Genomic DNA, 23,522 nt, shown 5'->3' on the forward strand with positions numbered 1-23,522 from the left:
TTTCTCAGCCCCAGTTGGGAACTGGCAAAGCAAGATGGCAGATTCTTTACCTACCAGGTCCCTGAGCCAATTTATAGCTGGAGAACCAGCTAATAGCTTGAACAACAGTTTACAGGTGCAGCTTTCAAACTGGCTTTCATCCCATTGTCAACTTTTGTATAGGCTGATTTTGAATACTAGCTTTCTATATTCTGTTTCACTATGCAATCCTATCTTCTTGCCTTTTAGCTCTGCTTCATAGATGCAGGCAGTGAACATATCAGATTGTACTCTTAGTAAAGCTGCCATGGCTTGTTGGTTACTTAAAGGGCAAAACGCTACTTTAATACAGTTATAACTAAGAATTTCTTAAAGCTATCCAGAGTACGAACAGGGATGAGATGAAGGCAAGTTCTTGGAGACACAGTACATAAAGGAGATTGTTAGGTCATGGTTATACCATGGATAGAGAGAAATGGGGAAAGACTTTTACATTTTATTGATTTTTTTGCTTGCTTATACGGATAGCATACCGAATTGCAAAACTCTAGCAAAATATTAGATGGAAGGAAAGAACTGCAGAGATTTTTTAACAGTGATGGCTCTACAAGTCTCCAGCTTTTTGCAGTTCAGGATAACTATTTATTTGTTTACTAATTTATATTGCTGCAGAAGCACACAGAGCTTTATTGGAAATCCAAGAACACATTTTATTTGCTATGTCAGTTTCTACATTATAGGTACTACTTTCTTCCCCAGTAGACAACACCATGAGTTCCAGGTGAAATCTGTTCAATGAGCTTTTCACTTGAACATCATGCCAATCATCAATCTAGCAGCTGAATTCACACACAATGAGAAGTTTTATTAATTTTGGTTAGGTTTTTCAGTAACTTCTGTGGTGGTGTGGTGGCTCAGTGGTTAAGATGCTGGGTTTGTTGACTGAGATCCAAGTGCCACACAATGGGGAGAGCTGTCAGCTTCACCCCAGCTCCTTCCAACATAGAAGTTTGAGAACATGCAAATAGATAAATATATATAGGTGCCATCTTGGTGAGACATTGTGCTGGCCACATGATCATGGATGTCTGGACAGCGCTACCTTGAAATGGTGATGAGCAGTGCCCCATATAGTTGACAATGATTAGGGGAGTAAAATCCGCAGATACACCTTTATCTTCTTTACCTTTCTGTAGCTTGGTATGTTGTGTGAATCCAGGTTATTTGGGTAATTCAGTGTATCAAGAACATCCATAAAATGAGTTAAAATGTATTTGTGAGCTGGGTCCTTAGAAATGGAAAGAGACTTGTTTTTGCCGTATGTACAATAAATATGAGAAACAAAGGTATCAGAGGCAGCAGCGAAAAATGTTACCACTGCTCATTTGTGCCAGCATAGAGTTGAAATATGTGACATAGGTATTTGCTATCATGTTTATTTGCTGAATAGTTGTTTGACGAAGCCTCAGACCTGAAGCTCACTTATACTAATGATTCCTGTTACTCTCCTTCCCTGGGTTGCCAGACTTTGGTTAGATGTAGATTCCCTGCGGTACGTGAACCATGGCGTATGTCCACTCAATAGTCCAGTCACCCAGGCAGATGAGCTTGTAGAACTAGAAAATGTTATCTTCTCACCTGATTTTTGATTTTTTATGAGATCCACCAAAAGTGAAGACTACAAAAAGATTTTGGCTCCCTCTGGTGGCTTTTGATGGCACAGGGATTAAGGAATTTAAACCCTGCTAAACAATAAGCGGGCGTAGACTCATTCCTTTAAAAAGGGGTAGGTTTTTTTGTGTGATTCAGGTGTGCTGTAGCAACAATTCAGCTTTTAAAATTGTAGATTCTAATTTGGGGAGAGAAATTGTATCTTTTTAAATCCTTACTCCTGTCAAGGAGCAGATGCCAATTGTGGCTTGGCGAGCTTTCGCACAGCTTCATATTGTGCACCAGTTTTTATTTTTTTATTTATTTTATTTATTTATTTGTCACAACAGTATATATAAGCATAAGCATGAAATAACTATATGATATATAAGCATAAGTATGTAATAACTATATTAATTGGATATAATGAAAGGAAACATTAGGACAGGAATGGTAGGCACGCTTGTGCTCTTATGCACACCCCTTATAGACCTCTTAGGAATGGGATGAGGTCAATAGTAGATAGTTTTTGGTTAAAGCTTTGGGGATTTGGGGAACAGAGTCTGGTAGTGTATTCCAAGTATTAACAACTCTGTTACTGAAGTCATATTTTCTGCAATCAAGATTGGAGTGGTTAACATTAAGCTTAAATCTATTGTGTGCTCGTGTATTGTTGCAGTTGAAGCTGAAGTAGTCTTCAACAGGAAGGACATTGTTAAAGATGATTCTATGAGTTAAACTCAGGTCATGTCGAAGGCGGCGGAGTTCTAAGTTTTCTAAATTGCTCTCTTTCCTGGCGCATGAGGCTCTACTCACAGTCACTCACATTGTGATCACCTCCAGATTGAATTTCTGTAATGCACATTACATGAGGCTATCCTTGAAGAACATCCAGAAGCTTCAATTGATGCAGAGTGCAGCTGCATAGACAGTTATGTGTACCCCTAGGCTGTGAATGTTATATCTCTTTTATGCAAACTGCACCGACTGCCACTTTATTTATGGGTGAAATTCAAGGAGATTTTTTTTTGCTTTTAAAACCCTACATGTCATAAGATCAAGGCTTCTGGGGGACCGTCTTTTCTTGATTATATACCCTACACCCATCCCATCAGGTGCAGCAGGAAGTGAATACTGTGGATCCCAAATACCAATAAGTTCCTTCTGACAAGGCACAGACAGTGTATGCCTTTTCTGCTGTAGTCCCTGCCCTGTAAAACAGAGGTGAGATTGGCCCCATCCCTGTCTGCTTTCTGGAATGCTCTAAAGTTTTAGTTTTTCCATCAGACTTGGGGATCAGCGTGGTAAGCCTGTAAAATGGTTATCCATTGCTAATGCAAGAGTGTTATCCTCCTGCATTTTTGGTTTTTGTATCCATTATTTATATGATACATTTTATGATTTTAATTGTGAATGTATTTTATATCATCCAAAACCATATTTTGTGAGATGGAAGGTTATATAAATAGAATAAAATATGGGTGGTTACATAAATAAAATCAGTGTTTATTATATACATCCATTCCTCGTTTTAGTGACTACCTCAGTTAGCAGCCATTTGCAAATATAGCAGTAATAACAAAAATCACTTACGACCAAATTTTGTGTGCCTGACAATTAATGCCAGAGTGAGAACAACACTGACATAGTTTTATGAGAGAACTTTATCTGAATGAGGCAGCAGCAACCAGTGATGTTCACATCAATTCTCTCTCAGACATGTGTTCAGTTAGCAGCCTTTTCACTTAATGGCTTCGTCCTTGGAACAGAACTTCATTAAACAGTGTATTTTCTTACTATTTTTATTGACTAACATAGTGTGTGTGTGTTTGTGTGTCTGTCTGTCTGTTAGTATTGAGCAAAATTGGCATATGGTGAATAGTTATATCTATAGTATGTCTACCATTCTAGTGTAACACAGACTATGGAGTGCTTTGGAGAACTGGATTTGCTGAAAAGGGACAGTCAAGCTTGGGTAGAGAAAAGTTAACAAAGTGCAGACAGTCTTTTTAAAAAAATAATTCCTAATTATTCAGCCTCTTTAAATAGAACTTCAGGCAATGCTATGCTGTATTAAGAAGGAACATAATTACTTATGCACAGATGCATACAAAAGTTTAGAAACCAGTCAAATTACATGTTTCAATGAGTCTCTGAACAGAAACTAAAACAGTTTCTACATTGTATAGATAGAATATTTTCCTGCAAATCTTAATGCATTTGTGCTAGCTACACTCTTTGAACTAATTATTTCTGCCAAAAGAGGTATTACAAAGCACTGACTGGAAAGTTATCCATATTTCTGCACCTACTATTTTCACTGTTTTCATATCCCGAATCTATAAACAATTGCACGTAAATAGTAAGCAAGTATTCAAATGTGCAGAAAGATGATACTCTTAACTTTGTAGCATGTAGAGATTGTGTTAGCTTTAGTTCATTCAACTGAAACATACAATTAGAGCAGGAATAACTTTTGCATGTAACTGTATCTCTGATGGTCTTATCTTCTTAAAATTAATGATGGATACCAAGTTTTACTTAGTCACAGCTGACAATAACATATCCTTTATTTATGTGAAAATACAGGTTGTTTTTTATTATGGTGTTTTATTAATTCAATGTTATCTTTTCTAAAAATCTGCATCAAGAAAATGTTGGACTGCAGAGTGTTTATTAAATAATGCCATCAACTGTTTCAAAAAAAGACAAAATGCTATCAAAAAGATAAGTGAGTGACATTTCCAAGTTTTTAAAAAGGAAAACATCTAAAGAGATGAATTTGTTTTATGTTACAACCCCAGCTTTACTTCCTAAATTCAACTTGCATGTAAACTTATTATTAATCAGTGTTGTGCTTGATAGTCTTTTTAATATATAATAATGTTAAAATGTCAAGTCCATTGCTAATTTAGCATCCTTATTTTCAATGGATATTTTTTTATTTATATCCTGGTTTGAGTAAAAGTGAAGTTTCCGTCATACTCCATTGTGTACAACAATGAGATAGCAGAGTCATGATTCAGTGGCAATGATATATTTGTTTATATGTGGTAATCTAAGAAAAAGAAAACTAGGCACATAATTACATATTAAAAATAGCAGTATTTTTACCATTATTCAAAATACTCTGAATTTAAAATAATTTTAAGAAAAATCCATAATCCATAATAATTCATCTAGAATTATTTTAAAAATACAGAAAAACACTAATTTTCATGACAAAAAGTTTACAGTCATTTGACAATATGCAATGTGCAGAACAAAATGTTGTTCTGTTGTTGTTTTTTCCATTTGTATTGATTGGCTATATGTCATTATGATTATTTTGTATTCTATTGTGTTTCATTCTGTTTTCTCTTTGATTTGGGACACAATCATTGTCAGACAGCAATCCAACAAGGAAACAATTTTTTCCCAGTGGCATATTCAGTCTAGTAGAACATGCGTTCATCTGAGTGAATATGGTATGATTACAAACAAAACTGAGTAAATTTCAAGGTGGAAAAAAGTTAATCTGTGGTTATTAAATTAAGTATTAATATACTATATATTTAAAAATTAAAATTGCTTTAGGATGAATGGTTTTAATGCCACTGGCCAAATTTCAGCATTTTGTGGAAGAATTCACAGACCTTGTTCAGAAAATTGCTGTGCAATAATCATTTTTTTACCTTTTGATTCCTATATTTGATTTGTTTTTCCCCCTTCTACTGAACCACAGATGCTTTCAGTTCTTATCTCTAAATATAGGTTGCCTCCCAACATCTTAACCAATCAGAAATACATCAGAAGTTTCTTAAGATTGAGGCTCCCTAATAAATACTTCTGCCTTTCCACCTCTTCCAACACTTAGGAATCATTTTCACAGCATGACTTTGTCAGCCTTCCATAATTGTACTGCTGAACAACTTCTTTGTTTCACAGAAGTGTATATTTCAAATGAAAAAACTTTAATGAAAATTTTGAAATATTCAGTGTAATATTTATGAGAAGGCAACAAAGAATACTAAAAACCTTTTAATATGTCATCTGATATGAATGTGAAAGTGCTTCAGGTAAATAAGCCATGGAGATTTCAAGAAAATGCTGGTGTGTACAGGCAAAACAAGAATTGGTGGGATTGGAAGAATAGTGGTACAGAAGAGATAGAAAAATAGAGAAGAAATGAATAGAAAACAGTAGAGTATATGTATTTTGGTTATAACATATTCCATTTTCCAGAAAGACACCAAAATAATAATTTTGGAAAGCTAATAATCAGGACAAGCTTGATTCTAAAAAGAAAGTGGCAGAAAAAAGAATTGTTTTGAATTTCCCATTAGTGAATTCTAATTAATGAAATGTAAGTTCTGACAGGGCATGAAGTATGGCCCATGGAAGAAAATAGTATTTGGGTCCTAAGAGGTAGAGTATAGCTAAAATTTCCTTTAAAAAAAGAATATATGCACACCCAGGGGGAGAAAAAGAGAGAGAGAGAGAGAGATACACATACATATCAATAAAAGAATATGAATTTTAACTGTACATGTATATATTCAGTCCTTTGAAGAATGACTGTTCTTTTAAAATGCTTCTGATATGAAGAGAAAAGAAGGCATTCAATATATCACTGAGTTTATGGAGATTCTCAGTCATCTAGGTCATGGTTGCCCCAAAAGGCAACTAGAGTTTCTTTGTTTTTCCTTGAAGACATTTTGCTCTCATCCAAGAAGCTTGAATTGAATAAGCTTCTTGGATGAGAAGCAAACCGTCTTCAAGGAAAAACAAAGGAAATCCAGTTGCCTTTTGAATAAGCACCTTTGGGATATCCCTGAGCAATACCTTATAGAAGCCTACATATGTTCAAAATAAGAGTGCATGTGTCTATCCTCTTCAGATGAAATTACAACAAGAGCTAAAATATTGTGGACAGAACAAGGACAATTCTTAGGAACCACAAACATCCATAAATCTCTGAACTCTGAATATGCATCCTGCAATTACTTAGTTATCCAACTCATTATATTGTGTAAGGAAATTTTACCCACACAGATACTTCATTTCTCAATTTTAATAAAATTTCATTTTTAATTATCTTGCACTTAAGAACTTTTAAAAGTTCCTGGATAGTTTAGGTTAAAGCCCAACAGTGCATAGCAATGCAGCAATTCCACTTATGCAGTCAACTTTATCTGATTTTTTTTTCCCCGCCAGCAATTGTCTCTGTAGAAGTTCTCGGTTTCTTTTTGAAGTTTCTTGTATTTACAAAAAAAGCCTGAGGATTTACTGTGAAAAACTTGTAAAAGAAAACCAACCTTGTAAACCCTGGATGTCCTATGTATGTATGTATGTATTTATTTATAGATTCATTATTTTTATGGTTTCAAAATTACCTTTTTTTTTCCAGAAAAATGTATAAGGCAGGGAACAGCCTATGCAAGATTGCAACCTCTTGATGAAATAATTAAAATGAAAACAACAAAAACAACAACAAATAATAGGAATGAGGAAGCTGTTGGTATAAAGACTATGAACTATGTTAAAAAAACAAACTCAAGAAAATAGGATGGTTTAGTTTGCTATCTTAAGCTGCATCAAGCAGAGAAATGAAAGGGCTGCTTCATTACATAACAGTCAGCTATAAAAAGTTTATATCCTAAGTCTTTTGTATTTATTTTATTTTCTGGGTCTTATATGCTATTCTGATTCATCAGGACTCTGAACATGCCACATTCTTATAGTATAAAGATTAAAATAGTAAATCAATTTAACAAAATAATATAATTAAGAATAAAAAATAGGAAAGATATTACCATCACCAAGGTACAGTGAACATTACCATGTAACCCATGCTAGGCATTCCCAATATATACCAGACCCGAACTTCCTTAAAAAGCCAAGTTATTATTGCTTTCTTAAAACTCAAATCCAGGAGGCAAACTGTTATAAGCAGGAGCTGCAACTGAGAAGACTCTGCTCCCTGACCTTGTAAATGTTGTTAAGAACCTGTGAGCCTGCCCTATTAGGTAGGAGAAGTCACTGTGAGTAGAAAATTATATGAAGATTTGTTTAGAAGAAGCTATCTTATGAGAAAAAAGTTCATTTTTTAGCAGAAGGTATTTTTAACTAGTACTTTTATTTAGCATTACAATTAAGAAGACAAAACTAATGCAAATTAGGAAGGAAGGAAGGAAGGAAGGAAGGAAGGAAGGAAGGAAGGAAGGAAGGAAGGAAGGAAGTCTATAAGAGTATAGTAAAGAAATATATATGTATGTATGTATGTATTAAAAAATAATTCATCCCTTCATCACAATCATAAACAATTTCAATAAATTATCACCTTCTCTTAAAATACAGCAAATGATCTCTTCTTCTCATATTCCATCTCTTATCTATAAACTCCTTAAAACCTCATCGTTCAGTCTTGATCAGCAAATGTCCATTAAAGCTTACTAGATGTAATAGCTAATATATTTTAACTTTGGTCAAATAAATCATCTTTATATTCCTTCCTTTTAACAGTCCTAAATTTTAATCCCTTCAAATATTGTCCTGGAAGTTTATTTATTTTTTCTTTATCCCTTTTCACAACATTTTTCCAAACTTCAGCACATCTCTTTTATAAATGTAATGTAGAAAAGTTATCCAGATCATTGTTTTGGTTTAATATTTTCATATCTCTTTTGGGTTATTAAGATAGCAGCTGGTTTTATTTGTATAACCAGTGTAGCATATTTTTCCATATCATTTGTGAAGTCTTAAATACAATTTCAGATTAGTCTCAGTTTTGTCCAATAAAATTTGTTCCTCATTCATAATTTTAAGTACAGTCTAGAATTGCAAACAATCAATCCATTTGCCAGATTTTCATCCTGCCATAGTCATCAGCTCTGCTCTTAGTAAAGTTACATTCAGTTTGCAATTTCCTCCCTGGAAGCAGAATGTAAATCTTGGTTTGGTCATTAAAAGTATGAAATTGATCAAGGTATTTGATTAGTTATAAAATGGGTGTTTCTCACATTAAAACATGTATTAGAGATATCTCAAATAACTTTCCCAAAAGTATCAGCTATTTATTTAAGAAAAATGGTCACCCTCATTGATGTCTCCAGTATATAGCTTCATTTGTATATTATAACATGTATTTTACTAAATGTATTAAAATGGCACTAACAATATCACAAGAAATTGCATTAACATCTTTAAATCATTGCACAGCCTTTACTGCTGCACTGGGAAATTAAGCAAAAAAAGTTTTTATCGAAGAAATATTTTGTGATATAAATGAGGGATTCAGAATATACAAAGGACATGAAAGATGATATACAATATACAAAGGACATGAAAGAGGGATCTTGGAGTCCTAGTGGATAACCATTTAGATATGAGCCAGCAGTGTGCAGCAGCTGCTAAAAAAGCCAACACAGTTCTGGGCTGCATAAACAGAGGGATAAAATCAAGATCACGTGAAGTGTTAGTGCCACTTTATAATGCCTTGGAAAGGCCACACTTGGAATATTGCATCCAGTTTTGGTCTCCACGATGTAAAAAAGATGTTGAGACTCTAGAAAGAGTGCAGAGAAGAGCAACAAAGATGATTAGAGGACTGGAGGCTAAAACATATGAAGAACGGTTGCAGGAACTGGGTATGTCTAGTTTAATAAAAAGAAGGACTAGGGGAGACATGATAGCTGTGTTCCAATATCTCAGGGGTTGCCACAAAGAAGAGGGAGTCGGGCTGTTCTCCAAAGCACCTGAGGGTAGAACAAGAAGCAATGGGTGGAAACTGATCAAAGAAAGAAGCAACTTAGAACTAAGGAGAAATTTCCTGACAGTTAGAACAATTAATAAGTGGAACGACTTGCCTGCAGAAGTTGTGAATGCTCCAACACTGGAAATTTTTAAGAAAATGTTGGATAACCATCTGACTGAGATGGTGTAGGGTTCCTGCCTAGGCAGGGGGTTGGACTAGAAGGCCTCCAAGGTCCCTTCCAACTCTGTTGTTATGTTATGTTATAGATACAGACACAAAACACTCATGACCATAAAGCTTGGCCCAACTAGATTGTGGATTTATATGACACATTACTTAGCTGTAATAAGTGTTTTGGCAGAGAAGCCCTGGAGCATTAAATTTAACAAAGTTATAACAAAGTAATACGTGTATTATCTGAATATATGTGGGGGGGGGGGGCGCGGGGTTGAGTGTGGTGTCTAAAGTGTGTCTAGTGGCGCCTGGCAACTGCCTAGACAAGCCAGTATAGTTGTTGTTTTTTGTCACAATGCTTTAGTTGCTATATCCATGATTTTTTCCCCAAACCATCAGTAATTGATTTTTTAAAATAAATAAATAAATAAATTATGGGCCGATTGGTTTACCTATCAACCATTAGATACCAGCAATGAGAGGGTTGTTTGTTTGTTTGCTTGTTTGTTTGTTTGTTTTTTTGGGAGGGGAGTTTGGTGGAATTGTATTTCTTGACTGCAATCTACTAGCCATCTAGATTTGGGTAGGTACTAGATATGCATTACTGAGAAGCTGAAGTTTGAGAAATAATTTAACTATTGGGGACCATAGTGAGAGTTACATGGTATAGTTCATATGGTATTATTCTAGAGACATTCAGTTGTTTAGCCATTGGAGTTCATCAGGGTGAATTTGGGCAGGTTCATTGTTTCTTGAGGTCCTAAAAAATGACATTTTTATTTATTATTTATTTATATTTCATATTTCTGAACCACCCATCGCCCTCAAAGAGAACTCTAGTGGATTTATTGATTGAATGATTGAATGAATACTGAAATATTTCCTATTAGATGTTCCAGGTAACTCCTTTTAACTAAACATTTTGTTTATTCCTAGTAACATTACAGTGTTTGTTTTTCTTCTCAGGTCTAAAATGGGTACCAGCAAAGATCCAGACATAGTCCACATGGAGGCAAAAACACTGGATGGCCGTAAGTGCTGTGACTACCTTTTCATCATTTTATCAGAATATAATTATGTAGTCTACCAGCGTTCATCTGAACATAGGATTGCATTATGGAGATCCAATGGATACTTTTATGATTGTTCTAAGTAGTTACCCCTGCTCTACAACATACACACATATACTTTAAAACGGAATATAATTTATTAGGGCACATTCTGCCATTCATTCCCTAAGCAATCAGTCAATTTTTTAAAAAGTACATTAATATTGTACATAGTGTTAAGGTTTCAACTAATGAACCTAACTAATTCAAAACTCTGAGATGAAGAGCTTTCTCAAAGAACAGTTTTATTGAGTACATCATTTTGGTATGCATGAAAACAAAACTACCTCTAACCATTTCTTGCATTTTCTATTTAATTAAAGAATAGATAATTCCCTCCTTCATTGTCACAGGTCACATTGTGACAACGTGTTCTGGTGTCTTTCTGGCAACTCCTTCTAGTCTCTGGCCAGCACCTGTTGAGATGACCTTGGTTCCCATCGGATGATCTGTTGTTATTGTCTGGTCTGACATTCCAAATCTCCTTCCCCTCCTATACTACAGTATGTGGGAAGATGAGAAACAGAAAGATGGCTACAGCAAGCCTGATTCATTTCGAGGTTGGCACATCGTATATATTTATGTTATTCATAAATATGAATAACACTTAACACTTAACTTATAGTTAAATAATATTCAGCAGTCATATTTGTAATATTTAATTTTAATCTTAACATTAAAATTTTGCAAAGTCCAGAAGAATTGTTTGGAAAGAATAATTATTATGAGAAATGAAATAAAGTTCAGTTTTTATATTTTACCATTTTTAGCTAGGGATGTCTAGAAGGTTTCCCCTTTCATTACTAGCTATCTTGAAATCCTTTGCTCCCAGCCCTCCAGTGACTATTCTATTTTTATAAACAGATGAAAGTAGGGTGAGAATATGGTAAAGGCACAAGATTGAATAAGGTGATGAAACTATTAAAAACACTAACCCATAGCATCTTGGGTTATTTAAAGCCTAAATTCTGAAATACATCTGCTCTTTGTATTCATACGAAAAATATTTGCCCTAAATAAGCCATAATAATATGGATCCGTATTATAATAGTATGAGGAAGATGCTCTGTCAGCATAACCAGGCTTAAGTCTATAAATTTTTTGAAAAGGTCAGTGAGACCACAAGACCCAAACTAGCATCTGAATTTCAGATTTCTTTGGGATCATTAAATATCAGAGAATGTACTGAATAAACATCCCTTTTCTCTGTAACATCTCAGATTCTTTCTCAAAGTCCATTACACATCTCCTTCAGCTATCCATTGTGACCCTTCTTCATTCAGTTTTTGTTTTGGCCAGTATGATGTGCAAATAAATGAAATTTAGCAGTTCCATCTAAACTAACCTTATCAGTGAGGCAACCCATATCTATTTTTGTAGTCAGGATGCAATATTCTTTTCCTAAATGATGTCACATCATATTGGATGTCACAGATAACTTGCTCATACCATTCTTGTCTGTGGAGGTTGAAGGCAACAGGTTGCAGGCAACAGATGTGACCATGCCTTTCAAAGTAGAATACCAGTGAGTTAGACAGTGAACCAGACAACTAACTTCATCCATATATTTCAGTTTTTCTAAGAGATAGAAGCAAAACTGCACTGTGTTGCCTTAAATAACCATTAAAGGATATTAGTATATCCAGACCAAGATGGATTACAGTGGTTGAAATCTTTTGTCATATTTTTATAATTTTGATATATGAATTCACTCTGCATCCTAGAAACTACAATATAGTATATGTCATATTTAGATAAAGAAAGGATATCACATTTGTTCTAGTATCTTTCTGATGAATATGATAAAATCCAAATAATATTGACATGCCCAACAGAAGTTTCTCAATAGTAAAAGAATGCTAAGTCTTTTTTTACATCAAAAGGCAAAGATATGGGTGGTGGGTAGCTGTATCCTTCATGCATCTTTCAATAGAAGATGACTACTTAGATTTCCTGCCCTATTCTAGTCTTGTATTATTGTTTGATAGAAAGCCTTATTGAAATGAGTATGTTTGCAAGCTCTGCTACAACTTTCCACATTCCAGCTGTCTAATGCTAATATCCATTTCAAGAAATTGAAAAAGTTGGGCATTTCAGTAAACCAAAACTTTTTTCAATTTCAATTCCATCTACACCAGGGCTGTCAAACTCGAGGCCTGCGGGCCGAATGCATCATGTGCTGGCCACGCCCACACCTGGTTTAGCGAAGGGAAAAAAGTCACGATATGTCATATGATGATGCTGTGACGATGTGTGTTTGACACCCCTGATCTACACTAACCTTATCAGTGAGACAATCCATATCTACTTTTGTAATCAGGATGCTGTATGTTTTCAGTGTTGCTGTAACAATCAAAGTAGCAGCTGTTGCTGGAGGTGTGCATGCTGGCAGTGAGGAACTTAACATCCCAATTATTGGTGGGAGGGAAAACATCTGGGCTAGAGAAGGAAATAAATTAATTCCAGATCTCAGTAATGAAATGTATTAATTGGCATGAATTAAGTGTAAGTGATTAGGTGCTTCCTGTGGTACTGGATAAATAAAGCGTCCACAGGGGTTAACTATCAAAAGAATAATTGTTGCTGCATGGCTTCTCAGTGAACCAACTTAAGAAAAAAAGGTTATTGTAATAAGATTCTGAACAAATTCCCAATATTTATATCATTTTTCTGAACTTTTCCTGCGGTTCTGCTCATGTGAAATCATTTTAATACTCTGAAGTCTTAAGAAAGCAATTATCAGCTTGCTTCTAATCACACACTTATACAGAAAAAAATGTGAAATTTTAGTGATACTGTTATAGTTCTTTATTTACATCTGACTCTAATTAAATGTAATAATATAACATAACATAATGATACAATATATAATGATGCGGTCATCATTTGATGTATTTTATGAATAAGAACTTTATCAGAACTTACTAGGATATCTATGAACACAAATACATGGGTACATCAGATGAGTATAATTGCAGAGGGCATAGAATATATTCAGCATATGCATTACCAATACAATGCAACCCCCCCCCCCAATTAAAAATAATAACATTAGCAAAGTCTTCAGTTATTATCAGAATATAGAAATAAATTGTGGGAAAGAATATTTCTCCATCAAGCTGTATTATGCCATGTTCAGTGGAAATCTCTGGCAGGACTGACTCCCTAGGAAAGTATTACTGTGATCTATCTCTATGTCCAAAAGAACCTAAAATTTGTAATTAAGAAAGCTATTTGTCCTTAGGAGAGTTTTCACTTTGAATGAAAGAAAACACTGCAGCAGAAGGACTTGTTCTTCACATAACTAGTGGTTTATTGTTTGCTTGAAAAAAAGCATTTTCAAACCTAATTTCCTTTAACTTTCTTCTTAGGCAACTCTTTTTTCTTTCAAAAATGGAGTCATTGCTGTCAACACATAGCCTTCAGAAATGCTCTGCAATAGTCCATTTATGTGTTACTATAGCCCAAAAGGCAAAAGTCATTCATATTTTTGTTAACATTAGATATACAGTAACTTAGAAGTATTCCAAGTCCTAGGAGCTATATCGCTGTAAAAAAGGAAAGATACTGAAGAGGTCATAAAGTTCAATTTCTAATATCTTGGGCAGCTTTATTCTCTGACTCTTGGTCTGTGTTTTTCTATTCTTTCTTGCTCCTATGAGGCAGCCTGAAGATTCACATAGACTCAAGGAACCAATATTGAATAGAAAAAACTAAACCCCATTTAGAATGGATTTAGGTCTTCATGCTGCCTTATAGGCCCATTTAGATCTTAGCTTAGTCTATTGACCCTGGCCAAATCTCTAGAGATGGCTCAAGAAAAAAGGAAATGATACAAAATATCCAGTATAAATTGTTGAAGTAGAATTTTTTTGTTCTACTGATTTAATTTTCAGACTGAAAATTAACAAGATAGTTTCAACCTGAAAAAATATTTTTTAAATTAGAGAAAAAGCAGAAAAAATTCCTACATGTACTTTTGCTATCTATTCATCTGATATTTTTAAAAAAATCAGTTTGATTTGTTTTACTCTCTTGCACACTTAAAGAAACTCAATTGGGGCTCTTGTTATCTAAAAATCCTTTAAAAGCCACAATAAAGCAAGAAAAAGTTTTGCCTATTTATTGCACTTTGCTTTCCTATTGATTATCATAATGTAACAAATTTTTGCAGACCTTGATCTCTATATGAAATATTTAAGTACAGGTGGTCTTTGACTTACAACCACAACTGAGCCCCAAATGTCTATTGCTGAGACAGTTATTAAGTGAGTTTTGTCCCATCTTATGACTTTTCCTGCCACAGTTGTTAAGTGAAACACTGTAGTTATTAAGTTAATAACATGATTGTAAAGTGGATCTGGTTGCAAAAAGTATTTACTTGACCTGGGGCACTCCAGCCATCATAAATATGAATCAGTTGCCCATATTAAGGTTGATCAGATGACCATGGGGATGCTGCAATAATATGCGTGGAAAACGGTTGTCACTTTTTTCATTGCTATTGTAACTTCAAAACAGTCACTAAATGGAACGTTAGAAATCAAGAACTTTCCGCAAAAGATTATGAAAATTCAGAGCTGAAATTGTGTTATATTTATGTGTGTTTCTTTGTGTGCTTTCAGATGCACAGTACATCACCTGTAGGATGCAGAACTGCTCTGAAGCTGTAAGAAGCAAGCCTTTTCCTGGATACATTGATTCCGATTCTCTCATTGTCCAAGATGATTATGTATTTGTTCAGGTCTGAAACAGTTTTTTACCCCTTCTATTGATTGCAAATCATTTTTTTTCCCTTTAGTTTTCAAAGCTAAACTCCCTTCCCTAACAGATGCAACAAAATAGCTCAAGAACAAGCTAATTCATGGCATCACTAAAGTTGTTATTCCCATTGGGATGCTAATTGTTTCCTTCTGCCTTTGGTTCAAGTACTTTGTTAACACAAGGGTCATGAGGGGTAAGGTCTGACATACGTTCAAGATGTATGGAAATAATCTCTCTTGTCAGTCAGCTCTCCATATTGTCTATTCCAAAAATGTGCTCACTTTTCAACAGCTTTTTAAGTTTGCATGCCAGAAATCCAATATCACCATTACAACAGACCAATCAAGATTTTCTTTTTTATTAGTTTGAAATGGGGCGAGATAGAGTCTCTCTTTAGAGATAGAATGGAGATGTAGAAAGGATATGGAAAGGGAATGCTTGAGAGAAGACTAATCAGGCATGATTGTCATGCGTGGGCACCTATTATTGCAAAAAAAGAAGAAAATGAGATATATTCAGCTGAGCTATGTTCCAGGTGGAAGCCAGAGAATATATCTGAATAGTTTTAAGTTTCATTATCTTCCTGCTGCTATCCCCATCATAACAAGAAGGAGGAAATAAAGTGCTAGCAAAGTGGAGATGAGCTATACATTATCTATCTTTCAAGTATTCCTTGAGGCTGAGGTTCCTGGCTTGCATCAGCATATACATTTTGAAGCTGGATTGTCTATAACCAGGAGTTTTTAAGTGGGCTGAAGATAGAAGATCTTGAATGTGTTACCAAATGCTATCAGCTGTACCACTCTAGCCTCTCTGAGTAAATCACTTCCTTCCAAATAGAATATATCAACTCTTCTGAAGGTTAGAACAATACATTGCTTCATTTCTTTTATTTGTAGAACAAGTGTGGTAAATTCTCCTACCATCGAAAATATGGCGAAAATGCTTTATTCATACATCCATGATTAATAATGGACCAGGCCTTAGTGTACACATAACAGGTTTTACATATTCATAGTTTTGACTTCTAATTCTTTTTTTATCCATATGTAAAAGAGCGACATGCTTTTGAACATGCATAGTGTATCTTTTTAAGGGCTAAGATTAAATCACCTACTTGTGTATTTGTTCCCACTTATCATTCATTATAGCAGAAGGCTGCATGTGGCTTCTTCATTCTTCTCCTGTAGAAACATCCTGATCAAATGGTGATAATCATCTCTCTCATGCATTGTGGCTCCTTTGCTTGCACAGCTCTTTCACAACCTTGGTGGAAGGATCTGTATACTAGTGCTGATCTCCAATTGCTATGAATGCTCTGTTGGCAATACTGGCACCCAGCAGCATGATTGAGAAATCCCCCCAGTGAGATTACGAAAGAACTGCAGGAGAAACTGGCATGAGTAATGTGAAGCAGACAAAGTGATCCTCTACATCACCAGTTGAAGAAATCATTCTGAGGAAGAAAATCAATTACCATGAAGAAGCCATGTGGAACCTCACAGCTGGACAAACCCAGAAAGATTAAGGAAGCAAAGAAAAAGAGACATGAATAGAAGTACAGTTGATTGCTTTGCAAGAAAGAAGGAAGACATAAATCACTATAGGTTCTAAAACCTAAAACCTGATTAAATTGTATAAAGGAAAATCTGTAAGTGAAGAGAAGCTGTTACAACCTCTACATGGTACAAAGTTAAATTCTGCCAATTTGAACATATATTAGCTATTTATCTCAGTTTTGGTGTAAAAGTCCCCAAATTTGTCAGATCTGTAAACCAAAATGTACAGATCACTGCAAATGATCTGTTGAAAAAGCTAACTCACACTGGAGTAGATTCACAATATAGTGTTACTTATGCAACAATAATCAATATGGCAGGATTCTCAGAAGACCTTTTCTCCTTGATCCAAAATTATCATTTAAAATATGCTAACAAAAACATGCTAACAAGTCTGAATTGTTTTTGGAAGAAAGTGCTTTGGACTGTTCCAACAAAAATTGACATATTCGGCTATAAACACATAGATAAATAAATTATGGGAAAAAAGGTGAAAATATGTTGGAACCATTAAGCATAGGATGGGCTGTATTATTATTTGGAATTGTGTGATAGGAGTAATATAAGAAATAATATATATGAAAAGAAGAATGATTTCAACTATGTGGTTTCATATCCTAGAGTTAATGTCCCACAGTCAATGAAGAAATTGAAATGGTTAGGCATTTCAGTAAAACAGCAAAATCAGCTATAGGTAACAAAAACAAGGATTTTGGTATGCCCTTCAGAGCCTCCCAATTTTAGTATATCTGAAGTCGGGAAAATCTCAAACATGCAATATCTGCAAGGAGGTATAGAATATTTCTGAACTATAAGAGAGTGAAAGAGCCAGTTTGGTGCAGTGGTTAAGCCAATAGGTTAGGAATTAGGAGATCGGGAGCTCTAATATTCCTTAGGTACAAAACCAGCTGTGCGGCCCTGGGTCAGTCACTTTCTCTCAGCCCTAGGAAGAAGGCAATGGCAACCACTTCTAAAATCTTGCAGGGATGTGTCCAGACAGCCACCAGACAACATTGCCTGGAAGAAAAGGAAGGAAGGAAGGAAGGAAGGAAGGAAGGAAGGAAGGAAGGAAGGAAGGAAGGAAGGAAGGAAGGAAGGAAGGAAGGAAGGAGACAGACAGACATGGAGGAGAATCTAAACTTCTGCACTTTCATTGTTTTCTTATTTTAAGCCTGTAAGCAACAGCACAAAAATAATACATAAGTATTCAAGATGTCGTGTATAGCTGTCTTGCATAGGGGCTAAGTCAGCTTCTGTTCACTTAAAGATGCACTGAAATGTGGAATTTGACCAGAAGTGCTAAACCTTTCCAAGCTTGTGCTATTTCTGAATGTGTATCTTGCTACTCCAGCAATTCAGAGAAAATATTTTTAGAGCAGAATTGTGCATTAACTGAGATTGCTATTAATTATATTCTTAAAATAGTTTAACATACATATTTTTAAAAAGATAATATGCTTTATTTAAGAAAGCTAATACAAATGAAACAAATATCTAGAACTATATTTCATATTCAGTAAGATTGTTGTCTCTCCTGTTGTTTGTTAATGAATTGTTACAGATATTAGTTTTTGTTTAGTCACTCAGTCTGAATAGAAAAAGATTGACCTTTGTTATGGCCTCTAGGATTTTGGAAAGGGCAGGGGAGTCTTGTGGGTTGTTGCCTGAAGATTATTTCATTTCTCTGGCTTGCTGGAAGAAGTGGTTGGCTGTAGCATGTGTAAATATTACTGTTACACAAATGGCATACTCTATATGGAGGACTTTGGTGTACCTTCTAGAACTCATCAAAATCTTAGGGCCCTTGGCTTGGGTTGGGAGAAAAAGTTTTTTCCCCAAAGCTGACTAGAGCAGAAAAGCTTTTCTTATTGTCTGAATTGGAAATATAACATGTAACATATAACAATACAACATTATTGACTTGAAAACAGTATTGCAATTTTTGCTTCTGCAATTGGAGATGCTGCATGCTGCTTCTGGAACCTGCATTTGTAGATTTCCCCTGCTCTTTTTGTCTTCCTTCACAGTCTGCATAGATTATACTTATTAATGCTGTCTTTTTCCATATCTGAATGAGGGCTATTTCATCTCCTGCTGTATCTTCATTGCCATTTTGGAACCATTGTGACATAACTGCATTTCCCTTTATAACGCACCTGTTATTTTCTACATGCCTTAAAAAAGGAGAAAACAGTGATAATAACACCTCGATTAAAATAATAAGAAAAAGCAATGTTATATGTTGCAGCTGACATCTGGAGGTCGGCCGCATTACTACGTGTCTTATCGCAGAAATACTTTTGCGCAGATGAAACTTCCTAAATATGCTTTGCCAAAGGTAAGTTATCATGGTTCCAATATTCCTATATAATATTAGATAACAGACCAGAGGAATTGCAGCTTGTGGCCAGTTTTCTCCGAATTGTTTTAATTAGTGCAGGTATTCCTTTATTTTTCAAGAACATGTTGAAGCAGCAAGCAAAATACTCTCTAAGATCAATATTGCAGCTGTTCAAGGGCATCAGTTCAAAATGCAGATTGATTTTTTTTCAGTTGGTGGAAATTACTAATTAGTATTTCATTTTCATCAATACTGACATTTTGAGGTTTTCTATTAAAAAGTTTGGCCTTCTGATGTGCTGCTAGCTTCCATATTTTATTGTGTTAGAGGGATTAAATGAGATTTTTTTCTTTAGAAAGTATGTTTTTGTATGCCTCTAATTTTTTTAAAATAGAAAATTAGCAATGGAGCCTGAAAGAACATGCATTACCTAGCCTTTTAAAGAATTTTAGTAAAATATATCTATCAATGGGAAGCTTATTTCATTTAAAAATTTAAAAATCTGTGTTACTTTTTATATAAAAGGAAACAAAATCTCAAGACTTTTCTTTTTAAAAAACTTGAAGGACAGAAAAAATGATCGTTAAGGACTTTTGCTCCCCATACAAAATGTTTTGATGCATTGTAACATGATCTGAGAACATAGTTTATGAAACTGCTTGTCAGATTCAAGGTCTGAATTTTTTGATGTGCTGTGACTTAGGTCCATATTACAGGAAATTAAATGAAACCAAGATGTCCAGTCATAATGAGATCAATGTTCTTGACTGCAACCATTAGGTTTTTAAACTTTTATCCTGCCACTAGATCCTTTTTCCCCTTCTTAATTGGATTTTAAAAGTTATGATTATAAACATTTAAGAATATTTGAACTGAGAGGTTTCAAAAATTAATCACCTTTATGGGATTGAATAGGTTGAATTCTTAGATAGGTCAAATGACATGGGAGGATTTATTTTCTTGAATCACATCACCATGAGACAAGTTTTTATTTGTAAGAAATGTTTAAAAAGTCATCAAAGCCTTTTGTAGCCAAATATTGTAATGAATGTAGTAAAAGCCATTTGGAAATGCCACAGTGGAGCTTATACAGACTATTTTGAATGAGACTATTTATAGTGAGATAGTCAAACTTTCCAAAATGCTTAATCACCATCTATCCGCCATTTCAGTTTTCTGTGAGAAATTCAGTTAGTGATTAAATTATCGAGATGAAACCTGTAATACCTAATTACAATGCAAGGATACATTTTTTTGGTCAGTTTTGGATTCTTGAATTGCCTGCCATTAAAAACATATGAATTGCTTTAAAACTAGCCCTTTTTTGAATATATTAGTAAAACCATAATCCCAGCAAAATCATAATCCCAGATCACAATGCCATAAACCTAATTTGTAAATTCATAATCCAGTAATCCAGTATAATCCAAAATCATAATTTTGTTAACAAGTGTTTCAAGAATAGCAACCATTCATCAGTTTTTCATTTGCAATTTTCTCTAATTTAGGGAATTTTATTTCCATGTTGTCTTTATGACCACAGTTCTGGTATCTGCTCAACATAAATTTCTGAGAAATGTATTACATTTAAATACCTATGTGTTTATGTGTGTGTGTGTATATGTGTGTGTGTGACACGCAGCTGTACTTCTCCACCCCAGGCCACCCCAACGAAGCTGTTGAAGTACTGTCCCGGTGTCTGGAGGCCGTACGGGTCTGGATGGGGAGGAACAGGCTCAAACTTAATCCCTCCAAGACGGAGTGGCTGTGGATGCCGGCACCCCGGTACAGTCAGCTGCAGCCGCAGCTGTCTGTTGGGGGCGAGTCATTGGCCCCAATGGAGAGGGTGTGCAACTTGGGCGTGCTCCTGGATGGGCGGCTGTCTTTCGAAGACCATTTGACAGCCGTCTCCAGGAGAGCTTTCTATCAGGTTCGCCTGATCCGCCAGTTGCGCCCCTTCCTGGACCGGGATGCCCTATGCACAGTCACTCATGCTCTCGTTACCTCTCGTCTGGACTATTGCAATGCTCTCTACATGGGGCTCCCCTTGAAGAGCACCCGGAGACTCCAGCTAGTCCAGAATGCGGCTGCGCGGGTTATCGAGGAAGCCGTTCGGAGCTCCCATGTAACACCTATCCTGCGCAGACTGCACTGGCTGCCTGTGGTCTTCCGGGTGCGCTTCAAGGTGTTAGTTACTACCTTTAAAGCGCTCCATGGCTTAGGACCGGGATACTTACGGGACCGTCTACTGCCAACGTCTATCTCCCAACGACCGGTGCGCTCCCACAGAGAGGGGCTCCTCAGGGTGCCGTCAGCCAAGCAATGTCGGCTGGCGACCCCCAGGGGGAGGGCCTTCTCTGTGGGGGCTCTTACCCTATGGACCGAGCTTCCCCCTGGACTCAGACAAATATCTGACCTTTGGACCTTCCGCCGCGAACTCAAAACCTACTTATTTCGTCTTGCTGGACTCGCTTAAATTTTAAATTTTAGATTTTATATTATTAAATTGTATGGGTTTTTAAATTTTTTAGTAAATTTTAGTGGGAATATTTTTATCTATAAGTAGCCAAATTAAATAGGTTTTTTAAGGATTGTTTTTAGTTTTGTACTGTTGTTTTTTCTGTATTTTACTTGTGGCTGTACACTGCCCTGAGTCCTTTGGGAGAAGGGCGGTCTATAAATAAAAATATTATATTATTATTATATTATATTATTATATGTGCGTGTGTGTGTGTGCTTGCACACACATGGTCTGCTTTTTTTTTTTTTGGAGCAATTGAGTGTTGATCCATTTTCTGTAACAAGAATTCCCATCTGAGCCTAACATTTGGAGCTGACAGAGAATGACTGGCCCAAAGTCACCAAGAAGGCTTTCTAGCTAACTGGCTGTCTCTGCTAGACCAAACTGTCTATCACTCTATCATAAATGAACTATCACTCATATTTATCTAGTGTAGTATTCTTAACATATTGTGATAAGATCAGAAAGATTCCATATTAGATTCATTTTTAGCAGATTCTTTTCGGACAGTCACTCACATTTAGCCAATCAATCTCACCGGAGCGCTTTAGAATAAAATAAAAAATAATGATATATAAGATAATTTTTGCTAAGAGAAAAGTATTTAATACATATATACATTCCATTTAATAACACAAGCACAGCAAACACGCTTTTCTGTAAGTAATTTCTATGAATATAATGAATATTTCAGCAAACAAATTTTGGTGCAAATTTAAAACTCCTGAAAGATGAATTCTATGGGTCTGCATTCCATAATATATAATCACATGGCAAAGATCATTTTCAAGCCTTTCAAAAGCCCATTCTCATACCAATTTATGGCATACACCTTTTACATGTCTATTTAAAAGTAATCTTCTTTCACTACTGTTCCAAGAAAGACAATATTTACAAGGCTACGGTAACCAATGTCACACAGCTCACTAGTTTTGGTTCTCTAAGGGGCACTTTCTAGTATAATATAGACATCATGGAGTGTCTTATCTAGCAGTAGGTTCTTTTGTTTTAATATAATATTGTGCAACCTATGACCCATGGGGTCATTCTTTCCATATATAATATAGACTTGTGCCATTTCCCTTCCCCTGTGAGCCTCAGGAAATCCCCAATGAAGCTGTTTCTGCTGACTCCTCCATTTATTCCTTGGACACTTTGATAGGAGGAGTGGAATAAAGGGAGTGGTGGCCTGCATGGAATACTGAACCCTTGCTCCCCATTCTGGTGTGTCCAAAGGGCCCCCTCCCTTCAGAGAGGGAAAAAATCAAGGGAGCAACTTGGATGAGTGCCAGCAAGGTAGGGCTGATTAGATGGTATTGATGATGGGTGATCCCTCTTCCTCTCTCCAGAGGGGAAGAGGGTTCACCCTTCATCGTATGCCCTTTAACTTGTTGTGACCCAGGCCCAAGTAGGTAGTAGGAAACTCAGTCCTGGGGGGGAAAAACTTTATTCGAACAGCTGAGAATTATTTCATTCCCAGCATAGTTCAACTAAATTAAAACAAATTTCTCCCAACACAAATTCCTAAATCCTATCGCAAACCTTGGTCCAATTAAGCAAATTGCCAAAGGCCTTTCTTGGCAAATGTTCAGAAGTCACAAAAATAAATGCAAGACATAGATGAAACAGAAGACGAAGCTACCAACGTTGTTTTCCGGCAAAGCCCAAATGCTGTTGCTGGTCTGTTTTA

At 35.6% G+C, this 23,522-nt stretch overlaps 1 protein-coding gene across 1 annotated transcript in view; it reads left to right on the top strand.

Annotated features, from left to right (window-relative positions):
* Window positions 1-23,522, top strand: part of SORCS1 (sortilin related VPS10 domain containing receptor 1) — a 508,480-nt gene that overhangs the window by 369,651 nt on the left and 115,307 nt on the right. Inside the window, exons 6-8 of the mRNA XM_058189114.1 lie at window positions 10,505-10,569; window positions 15,273-15,391; window positions 19,219-19,308. Coding sequence (XP_058045097.1) covers window positions 10,505-10,569; window positions 15,273-15,391; window positions 19,219-19,308 — 274 coding nt within the window. The remainder of the gene's footprint in view (window positions 1-10,504; window positions 10,570-15,272; window positions 15,392-19,218; window positions 19,309-23,522) is intronic.

Source organism: Ahaetulla prasina, chromosome 6 (assembly GCF_028640845.1).
Source record: "Ahaetulla prasina isolate Xishuangbanna chromosome 6, ASM2864084v1, whole genome shotgun sequence".
In the NCBI taxonomy this organism is placed as follows: Eukaryota; Metazoa; Chordata; class Lepidosauria; order Squamata; family Colubridae; genus Ahaetulla; species Ahaetulla prasina.